General features: G+C 43.5%; 1 protein-coding gene across 1 annotated transcript in view; it reads left to right on the forward strand.

Moving 5' to 3' along the window:
• The window catches only part of inpp4b (inositol polyphosphate-4-phosphatase type II B), a 234,877-nt gene that overhangs the window by 116,241 nt on the left and 98,610 nt on the right, over positions 1-20,026 (forward strand). The window contains 4 exon segments of the mRNA XM_080456329.1: positions 5,778-5,834; positions 5,836-5,869; positions 5,871-5,885; positions 12,124-12,193. Of these exon segments, the coding sequence (XP_080312455.1) occupies positions 5,778-5,834; positions 5,836-5,869; positions 5,871-5,885; positions 12,124-12,193 (176 nt within the window).

The raw sequence follows: 20,026 nt of genomic DNA on the forward strand, positions 1-20,026 counted from the left end.
TTTCTAGGCTGCGAACTCGCCACCTGATTGGCCAGCTTTTGCTGTCAATCACAGAAAGATGAGCGACGTTGCCATGTCCAGGTTTTGTAAGCGTGAAGTGGGTGTAAATTGGTTAGAGAAAGTGCGTCGACGCATGCGCAGTGGGCAGCTTTGTGTGTTAGGTTGCTTGTTGCTCGCGCACGATCTGGCAACAGCGGGTTTTTTTGTCCTGAGTCCTGATTTTTTTGCCCTTTCAGCCAATGTCCCGATTGTAAGGTAGATATCATAAACGACACAGAGTAAAGGCCTTTGCAGACAGGGTGCGATTAGTCAATCAGTTTTTACCGCATGCAAAAAGACGCACGAATCGAACTGGGTTCGATCGGAAAAAAACGCATCGCCGCATCGCATCGCCGCACGGTAAATTCGGAGCCGGTGTGCATGAGGTCATTGAGAACCATGTGTTCATTAAAAAAATTATATTGTCCGTTTTTTCCGTGCGAAAAATCGCACCCTGTCTGCAAAGGCCTTCACATACCTGACAGAAAATCGCCGGGCTGATTTGTTTATTTTTGGAACACAGTTCTACTATTGCCTATGAGCACTTCTCATGCTGATGAAGTTTCAGTGAATTAAAAACCTGAAAACATCGAAAAGGTACTTATGGTGATACTATGGTGCCGATACTGAATGTATGCAGTACAGCAGCATCAAGCTATTAGGTTTTACACTCAGAGAGGGAATTTCATTTTATAGACATACTTTATAGACTCTTACACTTAGCGGTTACCGTACAGTGATGCACATGATTCATATGCATTGTAGCTCACACTGACGCAACATGGTGTGTTTGTATTAATGCCAAGTCATGCCACATCACCCTCCCCTGTGTCAGAAGACATGTTTGTAAACCGCAGAAAGGCTGCATTCAAAGTGAGCACGAAGCTCTTCCCTGATAGCTAATTGTTTTCTGAGCTGTGCCAAATACACCACAGGCGTTTTAAGCACATTATATTTGTCACTTTTGACAAAGCCGCCTGATTAAGTGCCGTCATAAAAAAGGGGTTGTGGGACCATTTAGATAAATTCAAGGAGGGCCGGGCTCACGGGCAAAGAGGCAATCTACAGACGGGTTTCCATGCCAACTCTGACAGACGGGGAGAGGCGGGTGACGGGTGAAAGAGATATGGAGGAAGTGGGGTGTGTGTGAGAGAGGAGTGCGTGAGAGAGATGGGAAGGAAGTAGGGAGGGTGGACAGTTGGCATGAGGGAAAGAGAGAGAGAGACAGAGCATGACAGAGTGAGAGAGATAGAGATGATTAGTTGAAAAGCGCCAGAAGGACGGAGGAATGAGAGAGGGGTGTAAAGGAAGGAGGGAGGGAGGGCCTCTGGCATAGTAGAAGAAACTTGGAGACTTGCAGATAATGAAAGAGAGTAGAAGAGAGGAGGAAACAAAGATAACTGAAGCGGAAGACAGAACAGAAGTTGAAAAATGGTGTCAGTAAGGTGAGGAAAAAGGGAGTTGAGCGAAAGGAATAGGAAGAGAATGAGGGTGGGGTTGCAAAGGAGTATAACAGCAGATAATGGGACAGTTGGGCTTCTTCTTCTTTCTCATTCTCAGCACTCAATCAGAGACTCTCAAAGTTCATTTGCGGCCAATCGCTGGCCATGGTGACAGATTGTAGCTCGCACGGCAGAGCGGGATATCTGCCAGGGAAGTTAACTTCTCTGCCTCCGCGACGTGATGCGAGATGTCTTTTTATTGAAACAAATATCACAGACGTGCCTGCAGCTAGCATGCTAATCGTAGACACAACGTGCGGGCAGAGCAGCCCTGTGGACAGGAGTTTCTGGTAATGATAGTGTGCCCTTCTGGGGGAGAACTCTTACCCGAAGACTTGAACCAACGCCAAGCTGATGCTACAACACCTGTTAGACCCCTCCCCCCGAAAAAAAGAAAGAAACCATGTGCAGAATATCTCTCTCTCAACCCGTCTCTTTCTCATTCCATCTCTCAAAGGACATAAATCAATTAGCTTAAGGAGATTTTCGCCAGGCCCTCCCTCTGTTTGCTCAAGTGGAGAGTTTCATTATCGGATGGAAGCCGGAGCAATCTTAAGAGTAGATGGCCACTGTCACATACACCCAGAGGTTTCACCATGTGAGGGCTTAAAGCCGCCCAATGAGACGCATGTTAATCTCCTTTCCCTGTACTACGAGAGGTGCAGCGAAGACCCTGATGTCGACACTCGCTGTTTGCTCAAAGTCAGGGTGACTTTCTCTCACCACGCTGCTGAGAGAGAGAGAGAGAGAGAGAGAGGGAAAGGGAGGGGAAAAGAGACACAGGCGGGGTAAGGGAGGGCAAGAAGGAGTGAAGGACGGGACAAAGAGAAAGAAAAGAACAGAAACGGAGAGAGAGAGAGAGTGACAGGGATAACATAGGGATGAGGTGTGAGGAGAAAGAGGAGAGGAGTAAACACTGAGACAGGTGTCTGGCAAGGGACGCTGATTCGATTGATCAGCCAACGGATGTTATTTGCTCTACTTTGGGGACCACTGTTAGACATTAGCGTTCCCAGCTTCACTTACTTAAGATCCCCACATCCCACAACATCCTTCCTCTCCTGTATCCAACTCTCTAGTCCCTCTCCTCTCTCTCTCTCTCTCTCTCTCTCTCTCTCTCTCTCTCTCCTCTCTCTCTCTCTCTCTCTCTCTCTCTCTCTCTCTCTCTCTCCCTCCCTCTTTCTCCATCCTTCTCATCCCCTTGGGGCATCATCCAGCTTTCTCTTCCTCTCGTACCCGACGAAGACAAATGGGCCTCGAAAGCATCCTCTTCTCCTCTGTCATCCCTCCCTTCTCTCTAGCTCCCCCCATCCGCTCTCAGGGGAGTCATCCCTCTCTCTCTCTCGCCATCGGACTGTTTTTGACTAATCTCTCTCTCTCCCCCATTGTCTCTCTTCCCCCTGCTTTCTCTCACTGTCTCTCTCACTCTCTGGACTGTTGCCTGTGATGTGACATCCCATAATTCCTGGCGGGTGGAGTGGGACAGAGCGAGTGCTATTAGGGATGGGTCTGTCTAGGGTCTCTCTACGAGATATAAGACTTTGCTGCCTTGATGTGGTCATTACTCTTATTTTTTCAATGTCTGTCTTAGTGTCAATACTATAGATTTTCTATCAGCTCCCTAATAATGCCACCATGGCTGGTGAAACTGGAATGGAGGCCTTTGCATGATATAAAAGAAAAATACTCCCTCTTGTCTGTCAGGGTACATTCATGGATTATTTGATGGACATTTTAAGTAGCCATATATGACGTTCCCTCTCTGAGGTACATATTGCCACTTTTCCGCTGGCTTCAACTGAAACCGCTGAGGTTTGGTCTCTTTCTGAATGGTGTTGAAGCCACAGAAAAGAAGCTTACGGTATATTAGATCAGTTAAATGTTAGTGTGTCATCATGTTTTCCTGCGAAGCACTGAACAGCTCCAGGGACCTTGAACACTGACCTTGAACTCTGACCTCTCTGCTGGAAGGCATATTTATTGGAAGCAATGAGCGTGTGTGTCTCCATCCATAACCCAACACCATCCTAGAAAAATAAGATTATACTGTATGCTGAAACAAAATGTTGCTGAGCGTGAGGTCCTTTTTTCTCTGCACCTTTGTATAGATACTGTATGTTTCTGCTTAAATAACAATCATTCTGATTCTAAATTCTGGGATTTGTCCAATTCGATTTGAACCAATTAGTGTGGCTGGAATTATTCAAATCACAAAATACACTTGAAAAATAGTGAAATGTGAAGACACATTTGATTTTGTGTGGCTAAATACAGTATTATCTTTGACACAACAGCTGTTGTGATAATTAAAGCTGTGATTACTGGACAATCTCTGACCTCTCTCCTACCTCAACCACTGCTGTCATTCAGTATTAGGTGTGAAAATAACAGAATGTTCTCGCACTTCTTAGACTTTCTATCATCAAACACCATTACAATTTCACCAGTCTTTGGTGCCATACCAGAAACACTTTTGTTTTGAAGTTTGGGGAGTCGGGGAGTGAGAGGGAAAGGACAATGTCCAATAGAGTAATGAGTGGACCTAGACGGAGAGAACAGCCTAGACTTTTAGATAAAGCTTCCCTCCTCTCTATTTTTATCTCTGTCTCTTTTTTCCATCTTTGTTCTTATCCCCACTAGCGTTGGTCCGTCTGTCCGTCCATCTGTCTAACACTTTGGTACTAAACAAGACATCTCTAAAACTGCTGATTTGATGGAATTTGATGTGCACCTTCATGCTCCCTGGATGATGAATCCCTACTGATTTAGATGATCTAGTAGCCTTTCCTTTAGCGCCACCCTTAGGACAAACATTTTAATAGTTTTCTGTTTAAAAGATAATTTGGAAGCTTTCAAATTATGGTACTGTATTTTATTGCAAGCATATTTCAAGCTTTTGCTGGAGTTTGCAATTTTAATCCTTCAATGAATATTTAATACTTCATTGAAGCCTACTGATTTGTCTACTAGATAGATTGTTGCACATATTTCCAGGTTCTGTTTGGCTCATCACCGGACATCTTTGAACCGTTTCCTGAATAGTGTTTGAAACGGAGAGCAGACACATACATCGATACAGAGTCCAGGGGACTGTCTGCAGAATTTGCCTTTCATACTCCAGTTTATGCAAAACGTACTCAGACCATACCAGCCCCATTTTATAGTAATTTCTCATGGACATGTCACGCAGGCACAAAAGATGACAGCTGCATGAACCTCCTAGGCGGTCCCCCGACCTCCTAGGGAACACTTTTCAATTCCACCTGCAAACCCCCACTGATAACGCATTCACCCAATCGAACCCACTTTGCCGTGGGTACGTTCCCCTCCCGCACTGCGCTTCATGCTGGTTTGCCTGTTTCCCCAAAATAGGCCTTCTCTCTGTGTGTGTGTCTATCCCCTTACTGTTACTCTCTCTCTCACACGCACACACACCCTCTGTCTCCTACTTCCTAGCTCTCTCCTTGGTTTACTTTGTTTGTGTCTCACTCTCTCTCTCTCCCTGTCTCTCTTCTATTTCTTTCTTTCTCTCAAACCTTAAGGCCTATATTCTCTTCTCTTCTTAACAAGTAACATCTGGCATCTAATTGGTCACTGCTACCTTCTCATCTCTCTCTCTCTCTCTCTCTCTCTCTCTCATCTCTCTCTCTCTCTCTCTCTCTCTCTCTCTCTCTCTCTCTCTCTCTCTCTCTCTCAATAAAAAAAATGTTCTGTAATAGATAATGGTCTAATATTTGCTTTGTTGTATGTATATTTGGGATTCTGAAACTGTTTTTTTGGCTATAATATTCTTTGACATATTCATTCCACCATTGTATTGAAAGGTCATGTGAGCTTAATAAAGTATAGCCTATATTTTTGTCTCTCTCTTTAAAGCTACAAAGGTCACATCATGTGAATGGCACTGTCTCCCTCTATAATTAACTTGTATTATTGGCATGGTTTACCCATACTTTTACATTAAATTGACAACACAGTGTGCAATAGGGCACAATACTTCAGCATCATATCAACATAATAGAGGAATGATTAGACTGCCAAGTGTGCGACAACAAACAATAGATGATTAATTGACTAATCTACTCTTTCTCTCTCTTTATTGCCCTCTCTGTCTTTTTCAATCTCACTCTTCCCCTCCTGCTTTCTCTCACTCCTCCACCCCTCATTACTGTCACACGACATTGTTTCTCTTTCCTTCCGTCTCAATTCAATTCAATCTCTCTCCTCTATCTGCAGGTCTTCGGATGGTGTGTGTGCGTCTGGGACAGTGGTGGTGAGTCGTATGATCATGGGGTGAGGTGGAGGATGTGGACCACATTACTACTGACCCTGCCAGTCCACAAGGTTAGTGCACGCTCACACACACACACACGCTCATCTCTCACACACACACACACACTTCTCAGAAGCTCTTCTCAGAACACCTTCACCGGCAGTAATTTGTCATTTCACACTGCAAGCAGAGGTAACATGGAGCGTATGCACTTTCAATATGCTCCCATGTTAATCAATGAGTGTACTGTATGTCTACACTCGACACAGAGCTCATGCATTCTTTCCCCAAAGTGCTCCAGTTTGTCACAGAACTGCACTATAGGAATAGATGTTTGTAGGAGTAGATGTTTAGCATCATTCGAAAACAGCTGCTCAACTTCCATATATTTTTTGTTTGGGGTAACGGTTCCACTGTGTAACCCTAACCCAAACTTTGGTTGAATATGGAAGTTTATACATTTTATAAACGTGAACAGTGAAGGCTCTGTGTCTAAGAGAACATCTAAAATAAAGCAACTGTAGGGATGGTTCGGTGAAATTACTTTAACACATATATGCTTATATATTTACAAGCTCACACACAAACACTCTGTTTCTGTTTCATTGGACTAGGGTCAGAGTGACAGACAGAGGTGAGTGGGTGAATCAATGTAAATGATCAGAACAGAAACACTATTATTTGTCTATAATTAGTCAATCAACTAAAGTATTGATACCACAGATATAGCCTTACCATTGATTGTTTTGAGAGGATCGTTACACATTTTGATGCACCAGCTGTGAACTGACTGATTCAGGGTCAGATGTACTGTAGCACACAGAGACTAAGGTAGAGATAGACGTTATCAGGCTCACTGCGCTGTAGATGAGGAAGTTATATAAATACATACTCAAATTAGGCTTTTCTATTTGCTAGCTGAGACGTGTTAAAACAGCACAAAACTATTGTAATTAGTTTGTCCGTCCGTTCGCCCGTCCGTCCTTTCGTCCATCCATGCATGCCCATTAGTGATGTGCGGGTCGGGTTTTTTCATGCCCCGCCCCGCCCCAACCCGCGACGGAACGCGACCCGCCTCAACCCGCCCCGCGAACCCATATATAAATCTATGGCTCAACCCGCCCCGCGACCCGCGGTGGGAATATATATATATATTATATAGCGCTCTTTTAAGTACCCAAAGTCCCTTTATATGTCTACAGTAGCACAACATTGTCATGGGCTGAATAAACAAGCATGTTGGTCAAAATAGTTTTTTTTTTTTTTTTTTTCCGTGGAGAGCGGCTGACCCGCTCACCCTCAGCCCGCATAATTTTCTCTGAAATCCTGACTCGACCTACCCGCGCCGCGGGTTGACCCGCGGGTCACGCGGGTTACGGGTCGACCCGCTCATCACTAATGCCCATCATACTCTCTGTAATTCTGTCCACCAGAGGGTGCTGAAAACACAATTCAACTCTGCATGCCTCTAGTTTGCCTTTTGCTAAGTATTTTAGTATAGTAAGTATATAAAGAAAATGAGTGACAGAGTGAGACCGAGGGGCAGGGAAAGAGAGCTGGTTGTGTGACAGTTAACTGACAGAGAGACAGAGAGTCTCTACTCTATACCTGCTGTATCTTTAATGCTTATAGGATTAGCCTGACACTACTCAAGTGGCTCAATGAGATTCATCAAACTTCAGTAAATCCTCAGGGATTGTGTGTGTGTGTGTGTGTGTGTGTGTGTGTGTGTGTGTGTGTGTGTGTGTGTGTGTGTGTGTGTGTGTGTGTGTGTGTGTGTGTGTGTGTGTGTGTGTGTGTGTGTGTGTGTGTGCGTGCGCGCACATGTACGTATGTATAATACCTCACTGTGTCCGCCTGTTTGTGCTGTATATTTATGTTTTCTTTGTCACTATGTGCTAAAGCCTGTGACTGACTCCAACTGTATATTATTACTGTGTCGTATGCTATAGAGGCACATATAAGACAATAAGCCAATTTGGCGCAAACCCTTTGTAGTGCTGCCGTAGGATGTTGTTTTGGATTAGACGGTCTGATGGCATGTGTGTGTGCCTAATGGTGTACCGTAGAGTACGCGTGTTAAGACTCTTGACCGATGGCACAATTATCCAGTCTGCCGCTAGCACTCTTTGGTTTTGCCGCCATGGGATTGTGTGTTCAGCCAGCACTGGAGTGCTGTGTTCATATAGCCAGGAAATTGTAGCGGATACTGTAGTGTAGATCCCTACTGAGGCTGTCACACCCCCTCCTCCACCCTCCTCTCAGCTAATCCCTTCCAACACATGCTACCGTACTGCTCTGCTCTGCATTGACTCACTCATGCAAAGCGGCTAAGAGAGACAGGGGCAGGAGAGAGAGAGAGAGAGAGAGAGAGAGAGAGAGAGAGAGAGAGAGAGAGAGAGAGAGAGAGAGAGAGAGAGAGAGAGAGAGAGAGAGAGAGAGAGAGAGAGAGAGAGAGAGAGAGAGAGAGAGAGAGAGAGAGAGAGAGAGAGAGAGAGAGAGAGAGAGGAGTACTGTGAAAGAGTCAGTGAAGAAGATAGAAAGGACAGAAAGCGAGTGTATAGATGTGTCCTCCCTCACGGATCATCATTAAACTGAAGATTGCTTCGTCCAAATGGGGTGCCTCCCCTCCCGAAACAAACTTGTATGTATTATATGGCTTCATTTCAAGTCTCCTCTCTGTGGGGTTCCCACATGGACCCCATGTTAAGCACTTAGAACAAGGATTGTTTGGTTGTATGGAGACGAGAGCAGCTAGTAGGAGCAATGCATGAACCATAGCAATGTTGTTATGATGTCTTGAACGCAGAACTGTACATACACTATGCACATGTAAAATGTTCATTGTTAATTCACAAGCAGGCATGTACAATACCCCAGTGCTTTTCCTGCAGTACATTTAGTTTGTACATTTACATGCAAGCTTGTGCATGGGTGCACCCTGTGTAGAGTGTGTTACATGTATATGTCCCTGTGTGTGTGTGTGTGTGTGTGTGTGTGTGTGTGTGTGTGTGTGTGTGTGTGTGTGTGTGTGTGTGTGTGTGTGTGTGTGTGTGTGTGTGTGTGTGTGTGTGTGTGTGTGTGTGTTCGTATGGGTGCTTGCTTTCTTGTGTGCCTGTATGCGTGTTGCAAGGGTAGTGCTTGCATGTATATTTGAGTGGTTGTGGTTTGAGTGTGTTCGAGTTGTCTCATCTGGTATGTTTGTTTTTGGCTGTGTGTGTGTTGTCACAGCATGTTTGCTAAGATAAGAGGAGGGAACGGGAAGGGAGGGGACTTTAAGGAGCCCTGATCACTGACTCTGTGAATGGGTGAATTCTCACTCATGCATTGCTGTCACAAATAAAGACAGCATTCGTTTTTGAACCATCAATAATTACAACTGGTATATAAACAGGCATCATAACGTATCAGTAAACTGCTGAGGGGGACAAAACTAAAGAATCTAATCTGTGTTGTGTCCTAGTCAGTACATAGGGAGTGGTGATGTTAGCTCGATGTTGAAACTGTCTTGTGACATGTTCATACAGTAGGTGCCTAACTTTCATCAGATCCCCCTGGGGATCAAGGGTTTCCATGGATTATGGCTGTGGAGTGTGGAAACAAAGCTTGTTTTTATTTATTTACACCGAATATGGCCACTGAGATCTGGCATAATACAGTACCCGGGGAGCAGTTAGGGATTAAGTGTCTTGCTCAGAGACACTTAGACACGTAGATTGGGCGGACTGAGGGAATAGCCAGCGGGCAAACCGGAGGGAACCTTCTGGCTCCTTGACAGCCTCTCTACCCAGTCAGCAATGTCCGCTGTCTTGTCTTGTTTCCTCTTCTCTTCTTTGATATTTGAGCCAAAAAGCCAAAAGCTATTTCTGTGTGTGTGTGTGTGTGTGTGTGTGTGTGTGTGTGTGTGTGTGTGTGTGTGTGTGTGTGTGTGTGTGTGTGTGTGTGTGTGTGTGTGTGTGTGTGTGTGTGTGTGTGTGTGTGTGTGTGTGTGTGTGCACACGTGTGCGCATGTGCGTGCGTGTGTGTGTGATGAATTGAATAACCCATTGAGCCCAGAAGAGTAGAGCCTGTACTTAGTTGCTATTCTAACTATAAATCGGGCATTAAAACATCAAGGTTTGAGTGAGCCTTGATTCTCATTTCCGTTTCTCTTTATATGCTCAAGGCAGATGTACCATGCCCACATGTTCTCCTACCAGCAAACACAATGAACTCCTCTTACAACCATTGCCCTCCTCTCACTGTTACTGGTCACTGTTCTCTCCTTTAGCAATGACCGTGCTTGCTTACCTCCACAAGGTATGCATTATCTATCTTTTGTGTGTGTGTGTGTGTGTGTGTGTGTGTGTGTGTGTGTGTGTGTGTGTGTGTGTGTGTGTGTGTGTGTGTGTGTGTGTGTGTGTGTGTGTGTGTGTGTGTGTGTGTGTGTGTGTGTGTGTGTGTGTGTGTGTGTGTGTGTGTGTGTGCGCGCGTGCGTGCGTAACTCTGGATAGATGCATCTCTCTGGTTCAAGCTCAGTTGTCCTGAGCCGGGAGAGGTGACAGTGGTTGTAAGATTGTCCCACAGGAGCGGCAGCTCGATCAGGGAAGCGGGGGTGACAATAACACTGACACACACACACATAGACATGCCACTGCTGCTTTGATAACGCCCCCCCGGAGCATCAAACATCGTTGATAGATCGTTTGGTGGCATGTTGTCACCGTCAACCTCCTGCCTCGCACACAAACACCCTCAATTAGGCTATGTCCAACCGACCATGTGTGCCGCTGTGTGTGTGTGTGTCCGTGTGTGTGCGTGGGTGCGTGCGTGTGTGCGTGCGTGCGTGAATAATGTACCCCCTACCTGGTGTAAGTGAGATAAGAGTGAAAAAAGAGAGATGGTATCAGACTACAATCACTTCTGACACGCAGCCTGATACCATTCAATGTGTTATTATGTACACTATTAACACAATTACTGGGAATAATCAGGTTATTGCAACAATGTGTATTTAGTGCAGCAATAATAATAGTAATAACAACATATTTTATCATGTTAAAAGTCTCTAAATCCCATGCTCACTGTGTTGTTGCTTGTACAGTACATACGTCCTGTAACCAATGTGTTATGTCTTATTAAGAAACCTGAAGAAAATCTGTCAGAACAATTTGTGTGATATAAATCGGGAAAAACATAATCAGGTTTTGCTTACCGTAATCAGGATCATATCCCGTTATTTTTTAAATTCAGATAACATTGTTTATATGACCATTTCAATAACCAGAGTATTGGGCAAGAGATGCATATTAGTGTGCATTTACTAATGCACTCGCTGTTCATTGTTACATAGTAAATTTGGTTTTAGTAGTTGGCTACAGTATGTATTTACATGGAGGCATTTAGACTTACATCAGATACTACTGTGGTGGTAGTGGGCAGCTCTCAAGTATGAACATGTGTATGTGTAAAGCAGGCCGCTGTTGGAAAACAGTGTCAGTGTTCAATCAGCTGGATGTGCTGTGTAAAGGTCTAAAAAAGACCCCCATGCTTGATTTCTTCCGCTCTCTTGACACGTATATTTTGCACCCTTGTTGAGCTGTATCGGATTTGAATTCTGCGTAACCTACATTGTTGCATTAATCAAATGCAGTGTTTACTGTGTACGTATTTCACAAGTTCTGCTATAACCTTTGTTTTGATCAAGAACATGTTCTCAGTCACTCGTGTTTAGATAAATTCATCCATTATCCCTTCCCTTTTGTGGCATTTGCATTATTGCATCTCCAATTTAGAATTTAGAATTTAGGACTTTAGCACACGTTCTTATCCAGAGCGACTTACAAATTGCAGGGTCATAATAACTAGTCAACAATCAACAGAGTAAATGGTCAAATCAATAGAGTGCAAAGAAAACAATTTAGTGCTACTATGTAACCAGGATAACAGCAAAACATCAAGCATACAACAATATGCTAAATAATATACTCAGCATTTGTGGACAAGCAAACAAAATATGTTGATCTACATATTATAACATGAACAATTAACCTACAGTACACCTGTAGAACTAGCATTTATCATCAGATGATCAATACGGATGATGCTATGGTCGAAGGTGTCAAAAAGTTGCTCACTCGCTCGCTTGCTCTCTCTATCATTATGTTATTATTTTGTTGTGCGAAAATAGTAGTGTTTGTAGATGGAGTTTTGAATTCCAAGCATGATATGCTTTTAGATAACCTCACTGATGTGTGTCTCTCTCTCTCTCTCTCTCTCTCTCTCTCTCTCTCTCTCTCTCTCTCCCTCTCTCCCTCTCTCTCTCTCCAGTGTCCCCTGGTGTGTGAGTCTGCGTCCCATGGCTGCATGGACAGAGACTGTGGTCCTCTGACAGGCCCCGGTAAGTTTCGGTTCCCCTCAACACCTGTCATTTGACGCCGTTCCTTACACAGTTGCCACGGTAACCTTACAATCAAAGGAGGGGTGGAAAAAAGCCACCCTGTAATTCTCCTTCTCTGAAATTATGTTGAGTAACGTAATTACAAAACAGACCAAAAAAAAATAAAAAAATTACTTTAGTTTTAGTCTTTGTCAATTTGACAAACAAACAAGCATGAGGAGGCCTTGGTGCATATGTTTATTGAGATTGGGATGTGTACATGACTTCTTAAATCTTATCCCAGACAAATAATTACATTCATAAAAAATATATAATATTAATGATAATAATAAATCAGTAAAACTAAAACTACAGTAACTGAAACTAAACTGTATTTAAGAAAATTATTAAAACAAAACTATAATAATGCCATTTATACACCTACCCAGTGCCACTGGCTTGAAACAACTTATTATAATACAACATGATGCTAGTTAACCTATAACATTGTCCATCCTCACGCTAATGCTTATATGCATCTAATTATCATTGTGCTGCCCTTGGCTAACCTTTTGCACTAATGAGATTCGAGTTCTCAACTGAGGTTTCCCTATTTGATTAAAGAACTTGTATTATTCCTGCTTGGATTAAGCCGGAGGGCGCTGGGTTTGCCTCACGAAGAGAGAAAATGGGAGGGTAGGAGGAGGAGGGAGAGAGAGGGAGAGAGAGAGAGAGATAGTGAAAGACTAAAAAAGAGGGAAAGAGATAAGAAACAGAGGGAGACAGCAGAAGAGAGAAACTAGACAGATGGAATGGAGAGAGAAGAGAAGAGAAGAGATGGTGATAAAGGGCATGGAGAACAGTAGCGGTGGGAGGGTTTCTGTCTGTCTGCTACAGAGTTTAACAAGTCTTCTCTGTTCTGTGTAGACTGGCTGAAGACAAGCAGAAGACACTGTGCCAGCTGTGAGAGACTAATTAAGAGACTTGGAACAAAAGAGAGAAGGAAAAAAAGCAGCCACACTCCCCACATTTGTTATCTTCCAGTCAGTGGAAAAGGAGGAAAGAAAAGAAAGGAAGCGACCGCTTGTTGAGAAAACGAGAGATATAGCCGCAGTAGTGAGAGGAGAGAAAGATGAGACTTTGAGAAGGTCAGGGCTCCTGCTGCACTCACGCTTCACAACCCTCATTCTGAATGGTAGAAGAAAAAGGGAAATGGCCTAATCTCCTCCGACTTTATGTTTGACGTACTGTAGCACACTCGCCTTTATTCCATCGCATATTTTTTTTTTTGTCTTGTCTCTTTTATCTGGCTTCCCGTCAACCCCCTACTCCTACTCCTCCGCCCACCGCCCCACCGTCCGTCGCCGTGGTGTCAGTGCCACTTTACTGTTCCCGTGGTGATTAGCTAGCGAAGCACAGCCTGTGTGTGTGTGTGTGTGTGTGTGTGTGTGTGTGTGTGTGTGTGTGTGTGTGTGTGCAGGTGCGCGCAGCTGCAGCCCGTCAAAACAATAACCTCCCCCTTCCGTGCAGACGAAGCCAGCTTGACTTAATGCAATTTATCTCTCCACTTTTAATACATTTCTAAATGAATGTAGCAAATTGTGTGAACTTGCGTGTTTCTAGTAAATATATAAAGAAGCACAAACTGGCACTTCATGCCTTTCAGCTTTCCACGTTAAGTACAGTAAGTATTTTTCAGAGTGAGAGAGTGGGATTGGAAGTGGTTAGTGGGCTTGGAGGGGAATAAGGGTGGGGCCATTCGGCTTCCGTGTTAAAGGTAGGGTAAGTGATATGTTTTGGTATTTTCTTTGGTATAAGTACTATATTCTGTTATATTCATGTTTAATAAACAGCTGGAGAGACATGGGAGACTCCTTTTACTGAACACACACTCTATAGCAATGAGTACTATCAGAATATAGAGCTATTTAACACTTATTTTAACCAAAGTAAATCACTTACCCTACCTTTAAGTGGTCAGATGGGTGGGCCCCAATCGGTTGTGTTCTGGCTTGGATCAATGGAACTAACATACTGATATCTGTATCACAATGATTTTCAAGGTTTTAAAGAAGAATCATATTAATGTTATATTTTCATTAAAATCTTAGTGTTTTGCCAATTATTTGGGAGCCCACTTGAAATATCCTCACGGCCCACAGGATGGGAATCATTTCCTTAAAAGGTGTCCTCAAGGTTGAGGGAGCGGAACCACCCGATTGGCCGATATCAGATTAAAAAGGCAGTAGACGGGGGGGGAGTCAAAAGTTAATCCACTCCTCTGCAATAGGAGGAGCAAGATGGCACTCATCTCACCTCTGACTGCAAGTTAGTCCAGCTTCTCATTCAGCCATTCTCAACCTGTGGGCTGTGAGGCTATTGCAAGTGGGCCCCCAAATAATTGTCCAGATGTTATTGATAATATAACTAAAATATTAAAAAATAAAATGACATGGCATCTTTTTCTTTGAAACCTTGGGGGCTTTCATTGTGATACCGTTAAATAGGAATACTTTGTTAGTTCCATTGATCCAAGCCGGAACACAATTGATCATTGAAAAAAACATGCACTGAAAATGCACGCGGCCCACCCATCTGACCACTTAACATGGCAGCTGATAGGCTGCCGTGTGAAGTGGTCAGATGGGCAGGTGGTTGAACGCGTTTGAGATGATCCAGAAAAGGTTGAGAACCACTGTTCTAATTACACTGTGGCTTTTTTGGGGGGGGCGGGGGGTATTTTGAGGTGTTGATGGGTTATTATGATGCTATATATGCACACACAATGTGCCTGCCTATGTGCAAAAATATGCTATCAATTCATTCATTTCAATTCATACAGGGAATATTTATCCTGGAACAACAAAGAAACTTCAAAAATATTCACTGTTATTTCTTAATCGCTCTCCACAGAGAAACGATAAAGATGCCAATGCACAGTTGACTTACTTTATTAAACGGACCAGATCCAGGTAGCATCCCTTGACAATTATGAGCTTGCCCACAGCCCAGGGCCAGCCGCTGGCATAAGCAGTCTATGCGGTTGCTTAGGCCCCACAACCACTAGGAGGGCCGGGGGGCCGGAGAGCCTGTCATAGTCACAGAAATTGTTCAGACTAATTGAGGAACCTGTGAACATTGGCACCTCAGAAGATCACACTTTTTGAGAAAGCTAGACCTTTCTTTCTTCCTGTGACGTCTAGCTCCTGTTCAGTCATTTCTGGTGATGGCAGATCAGCTTTATTAATTTCCAATGAAGATGTCTGCTCTTACACCTTCCTGGCACTATAAACAGATGGAACTAGCTCAAGCAGGGTTGAGGAGATGTCTTATAGGGAAGTAAATTGGGCATCAAACTCTGGTTAAGAAGAGGAGCAGTCATATACTTGCAGGCAATCAAAAGGTGTGATCCTATATGTTCTACCTGAATGTTCACAAGATTCTCAATGAGCCTGAACCCTTACTGTGACAGACTGCGACAGGTATCTCAAATGACAGGTCAGAATTATCAGTCTGGCCAAATTGTTCAAACTTGCAGTGGTGGACACAGTCACAGTAAGTAGGCCTACACTTACAGTACTGTACTTAAGTATAGAGTATCAACAGCTGATACTATACTTAAAAGTAATGACAACCTCTGTATAAATGTAATGGAGTCAAAAGTATATTATTTGTCTTAGAAATGCAGAGTAAAAGAAAAGTAAAGCGGGCATTATGGTATATTTACAGCACGTTTCAGAATTGAATAATTGTGTGCATGTGATTTGGTGGTGTGTTTTGAGGCCACATAGATCTTGCTCTGCCACACCCTCAAACACCAGAAGACATTCACTCGAAAGACAATGTAAGGTGTCGATGTGTAACTGTGTGTTGAGTGTTGGCATGTATGAACGTTGCTTATTAGACCCAAATTATCAGAAACTGCTATGCACGAATAAATGCATGTTTTTTTGTGTGTTTTACTAATAGACTATTATTCATTTCAGGAAACTAAATATACAGGAAATATATACATTTATTTTTCTGATTTCAAACCCTGCCTTCACCCCAGCTCACTCACTTTCCCTCAACAGAATGCTCCTCATGCTCCAAAATATCCAATTCCTCTGACACCAGTGATAGTGAGCCGCCTTTTCCCAGATTTTTTCTCATCACCGGCCTCAATCTCATGCCACAGAAATATCATAAAAAGCTTGGATCACCAGTCACCACAGTACTTTAAAAAATTTATTCCTCTTCCCACTGCACACTTACTCTCTAAAATTGTTCACAGCTACTTGCTCCCAGAGGGATGATTATAGTTGAGGACCCGCTACGTTTAGGCTGTCATTGACAGCAAACGACCAACTCGTATGCTCTGTGCCAGTGGGCCCTTGTAAAAATCACCCACCCTGACAGATTATCGTCCAATTAAAAAATCCACCCCCACTCGCCCATCCATCGGCCCACGCCAGAAGAGGCAGGACAACCACTTACCTTTAACAAGCCGTTGACTTTTGCATCGGGCCTAAGGACTCCCAGTGATGAAGCTCTCACGTAAATTAACACCACATGACTTTGAAAATGACGTAAGTCTTAGAGAGGTCTGATAAGCCAGTGCTGGTTGGATGTTCCTGAAGCACTGCAGATATGCCGTCTGCTAACACTGCATTCAAGCCTTCATGGTGACTGTGTACCCAACACACACACACACACACACACACACACACACACACACACACACACACACACACACGCGCACACACACGCACACACGCACACACACACACACACACACACACACACACACACACACACACACACACACACACACACACACACCAAAAGTTCTTCAGCTGTAATGGAAGCGTGTTGCAGCTTCAGTGCCCTCTCTGCATTGTTGCAGTTTAACGTGCTTGAGTGTTGCACCACTGTTGCACTACTTGTTACGCCAAATGCAGCCAATCTGAATGCCTACAACCTCATCACTTGGACCACACCACATCTGTCTACAAGGCAGAAGGATGAACTGAGGCTTAGCCACTTCACTCTTTTTCAACACCGTGGTGTGGGGCTCTGTTATAAGGTTGTAAGAGGACAGTGCAGGGGCTCTATCATTATTCTTTATAGACTAGAAGGCAAAATGAAGACAGTGGAAATTGCTCTGTCTCCAACTTTTAAATCCAACGAGAGAGATTTTTCACTGGCACAGTTAGATGGTTTGACAGTCTTGCAGCTCAGGGGGGGGGGGGGTTACTAACATTAAAACCATGGCATTCACACTTTTAACATACTGTTTGAAAGTATATGCCCATGTCGTACTTGTTTACTGTACCATATACATAGAGTACAAATCCAAAGACACCGCTCATACTGTGTAAACACACTGAATTACATTTACATCACAATGTAATTAGTTGGTTTACACATCTGGAAGGTGTTCTTGGTCTATTGGGTGGCAGAAAACACTTCAGAGGGTCCCATTAGAACAATGTTTGATGTTCGAAGTTCAGCAATGGAATGCAGTCAATTATCTCGAGGCTGTTGGTTTAGGTGATGGTAGTAGTGGTCTGGTCAGGTAAATTTCTGCTCTTGAATGGATTAACAAAAACTTTAGGCAGAGTCAGATGAAATTTCTTCGAGATTGCTAGTTGGTTATTGGAAGTTACTTCAGGTTACTTTGTGGATTACTGATTACTGTGTTTTTAACGCTGCCCAAAGTTTCTCCATCGACAACACATACAGTAGATTCCATGAATGTAAGCAATGATGTCATAACGATGATGTAATACATTCTAAGTATGGTGTCTGTGGGGAGAAGGAACACGAATTTGGCAGCGGCTGGTAATATACATATATTTCAAAATGCAAACACAAACATGAAAATAGGAGCTGTAGAAGTCTGCATCAGTATAATTTATACAGTAGACATAAACTATTTTTAAATCAAGGACGGAGAAATAGCCTAGACATGCCTTTCCTTCTTACACATAAACAGCACGCTATACAACCTACACAGCAGCCTCATGGTGATCAGAGAGAAGGCAGAACTAGATTGAGCGAGTAGGAGAGAGATCACAGTCACGGCGTAGCCTAGTACTATAGAAACACCATGAAAGACAAGCTGGGGTCTAATAACACTGTGGCTTCCCTGTGGATGTCTTGCCCAAATACATAGGGATGGTGGATCTGAGATTATGAATGACCAAAATATGAATTTTATATTTTAAATATTATATTATTATAAATTCACACACAAAACGGTATTCACAATATCTGAAAAATATTCCGTTTGAATCACTTCCCTCGGCCTGCTGGCAGCGTGCGCAACACATTTGCGAGATTAGCCACGTACAGACAGTTCAGACACACTGACCGACAGACCCTCTTCTAGACAGCTTGCACCGTAGTTGCTACCATCTACAAAACTTAACGTTAATTTGATTTTGCTATTTTGTCTCATCTGTTTAAGAAAGTAGGTAGCTGATATATTGCACTTTTACCTTAGCGCTAGGTATACTCTTGGTTGCTTGTTTTTGCAGGAAATGCACTTAAGACTTCTGGTGATTAGTAGTTTCGTTCCCTACCTATGTTGAATGCACTTATTGTAAGTCGCTTTGGATAAAAGCGTCTGCTAAATGACTGTAATGTAATGTAATGTAATGTTAAGGACCATGATGTCGTCAACTCCTACAAAATATCTACCAGGCCTATGGCTTGACCCAAGGGGTCCTTGATGGGGTTAAATTATTGATAGTTAGGAACCAAATGGACCCTTACAGGTCTGTACACTCAGAGTTTAATTGAAGCTGAGGATTTTACATGCAGTGTAGATTAGGGTTCCTGTCTCAGAGATAGAAATCGAATCATATGGGGGTCCGTGGCCTAATGAATATCAAACGGGGGCTTCGTGAAATGAAAGTGTGAGAATCATTGGCTTAAACCAACTATCAGCACAACAAAAGATTCCGTCTAAGTCATCAAATTCAAAATCACCTGCTGCACATTTTTACAGTAATGGCAGCGAAACATATACACATTTTGAAAATATTTAGCCTTACCTGTAGAGGAAGAGACGTTGAGGCTCGATGTTGAACATATAGATTATTCTGCATGTCTTCTAAAATTGAATAGGGGTACCTGCTTCCTTCCTCAAACTGCATCTATTGGTGTGTGTGTGTGTGTGTGTGTGTGTGTGTGTGTGTGTGTGTGTGTGTGTGTGTGTGTGTGTGTGTGTGTGTGTGTGTGTGTGTGTGTGTGTGTGTGTGTGTGTGTGTGTGTGTGTGTGTGTTGGGGGGGGTAAAGGCTGTTTCAAGTCGCATAGCATTCTTGGCCTCTGCTGCCAGCATGTTGATAAGCGCATTAGTGCCAGGAGCTTTCTTTTTCTTTTTTCTCAGTTTCTAGCCTTGAATTGCTGCTGTTGGCCTCTCTCTCTCTCTCTCTCTCTCTCTCTCTCGCTCTCTCTCTCTCGCTCTCTTTCTCCCTCTCTCTCTCTCTCTCTGTCTCTCTGTCTCTCTCTCTCTCTCTCTCTCTCTGCAGGCGAGCAGGAAAAAAAAGTTAAGTGAGGGGGAGTGCTGACTGAATTTGAATAGATTTTAATGGGGTTTGCTGGGGTTTACCGAGCAAAAGTTCGAACATGAATCAGCTCTTTTTTACCCCGTCTGTTGTCCTATAAACAAGCAATTAAAATGGAAATGGAAGCAATAATAAGGGATAGATTAATAGAATGAGGTCTCCTTTATTTATTTTTTTTCAAAGTCCTAGGCCGCCGTGGGTGCGTTTGCGTGCGCGTGTGCGTGCGTGTGTGTGTGTGTGTGCGCGTGTGGAGGCTTCTGGAAAGATGAGAGACAGCTTATCTATGGCAGACACCGTTAT

This window comes from Gymnoscopelus braueri (genome assembly GCF_963280865.1).
Source record: "Gymnoscopelus braueri genome assembly, chromosome: 2".
In the NCBI taxonomy this organism is placed as follows: domain Eukaryota; kingdom Metazoa; phylum Chordata; class Actinopteri; order Myctophiformes; family Myctophidae; genus Gymnoscopelus; species Gymnoscopelus braueri.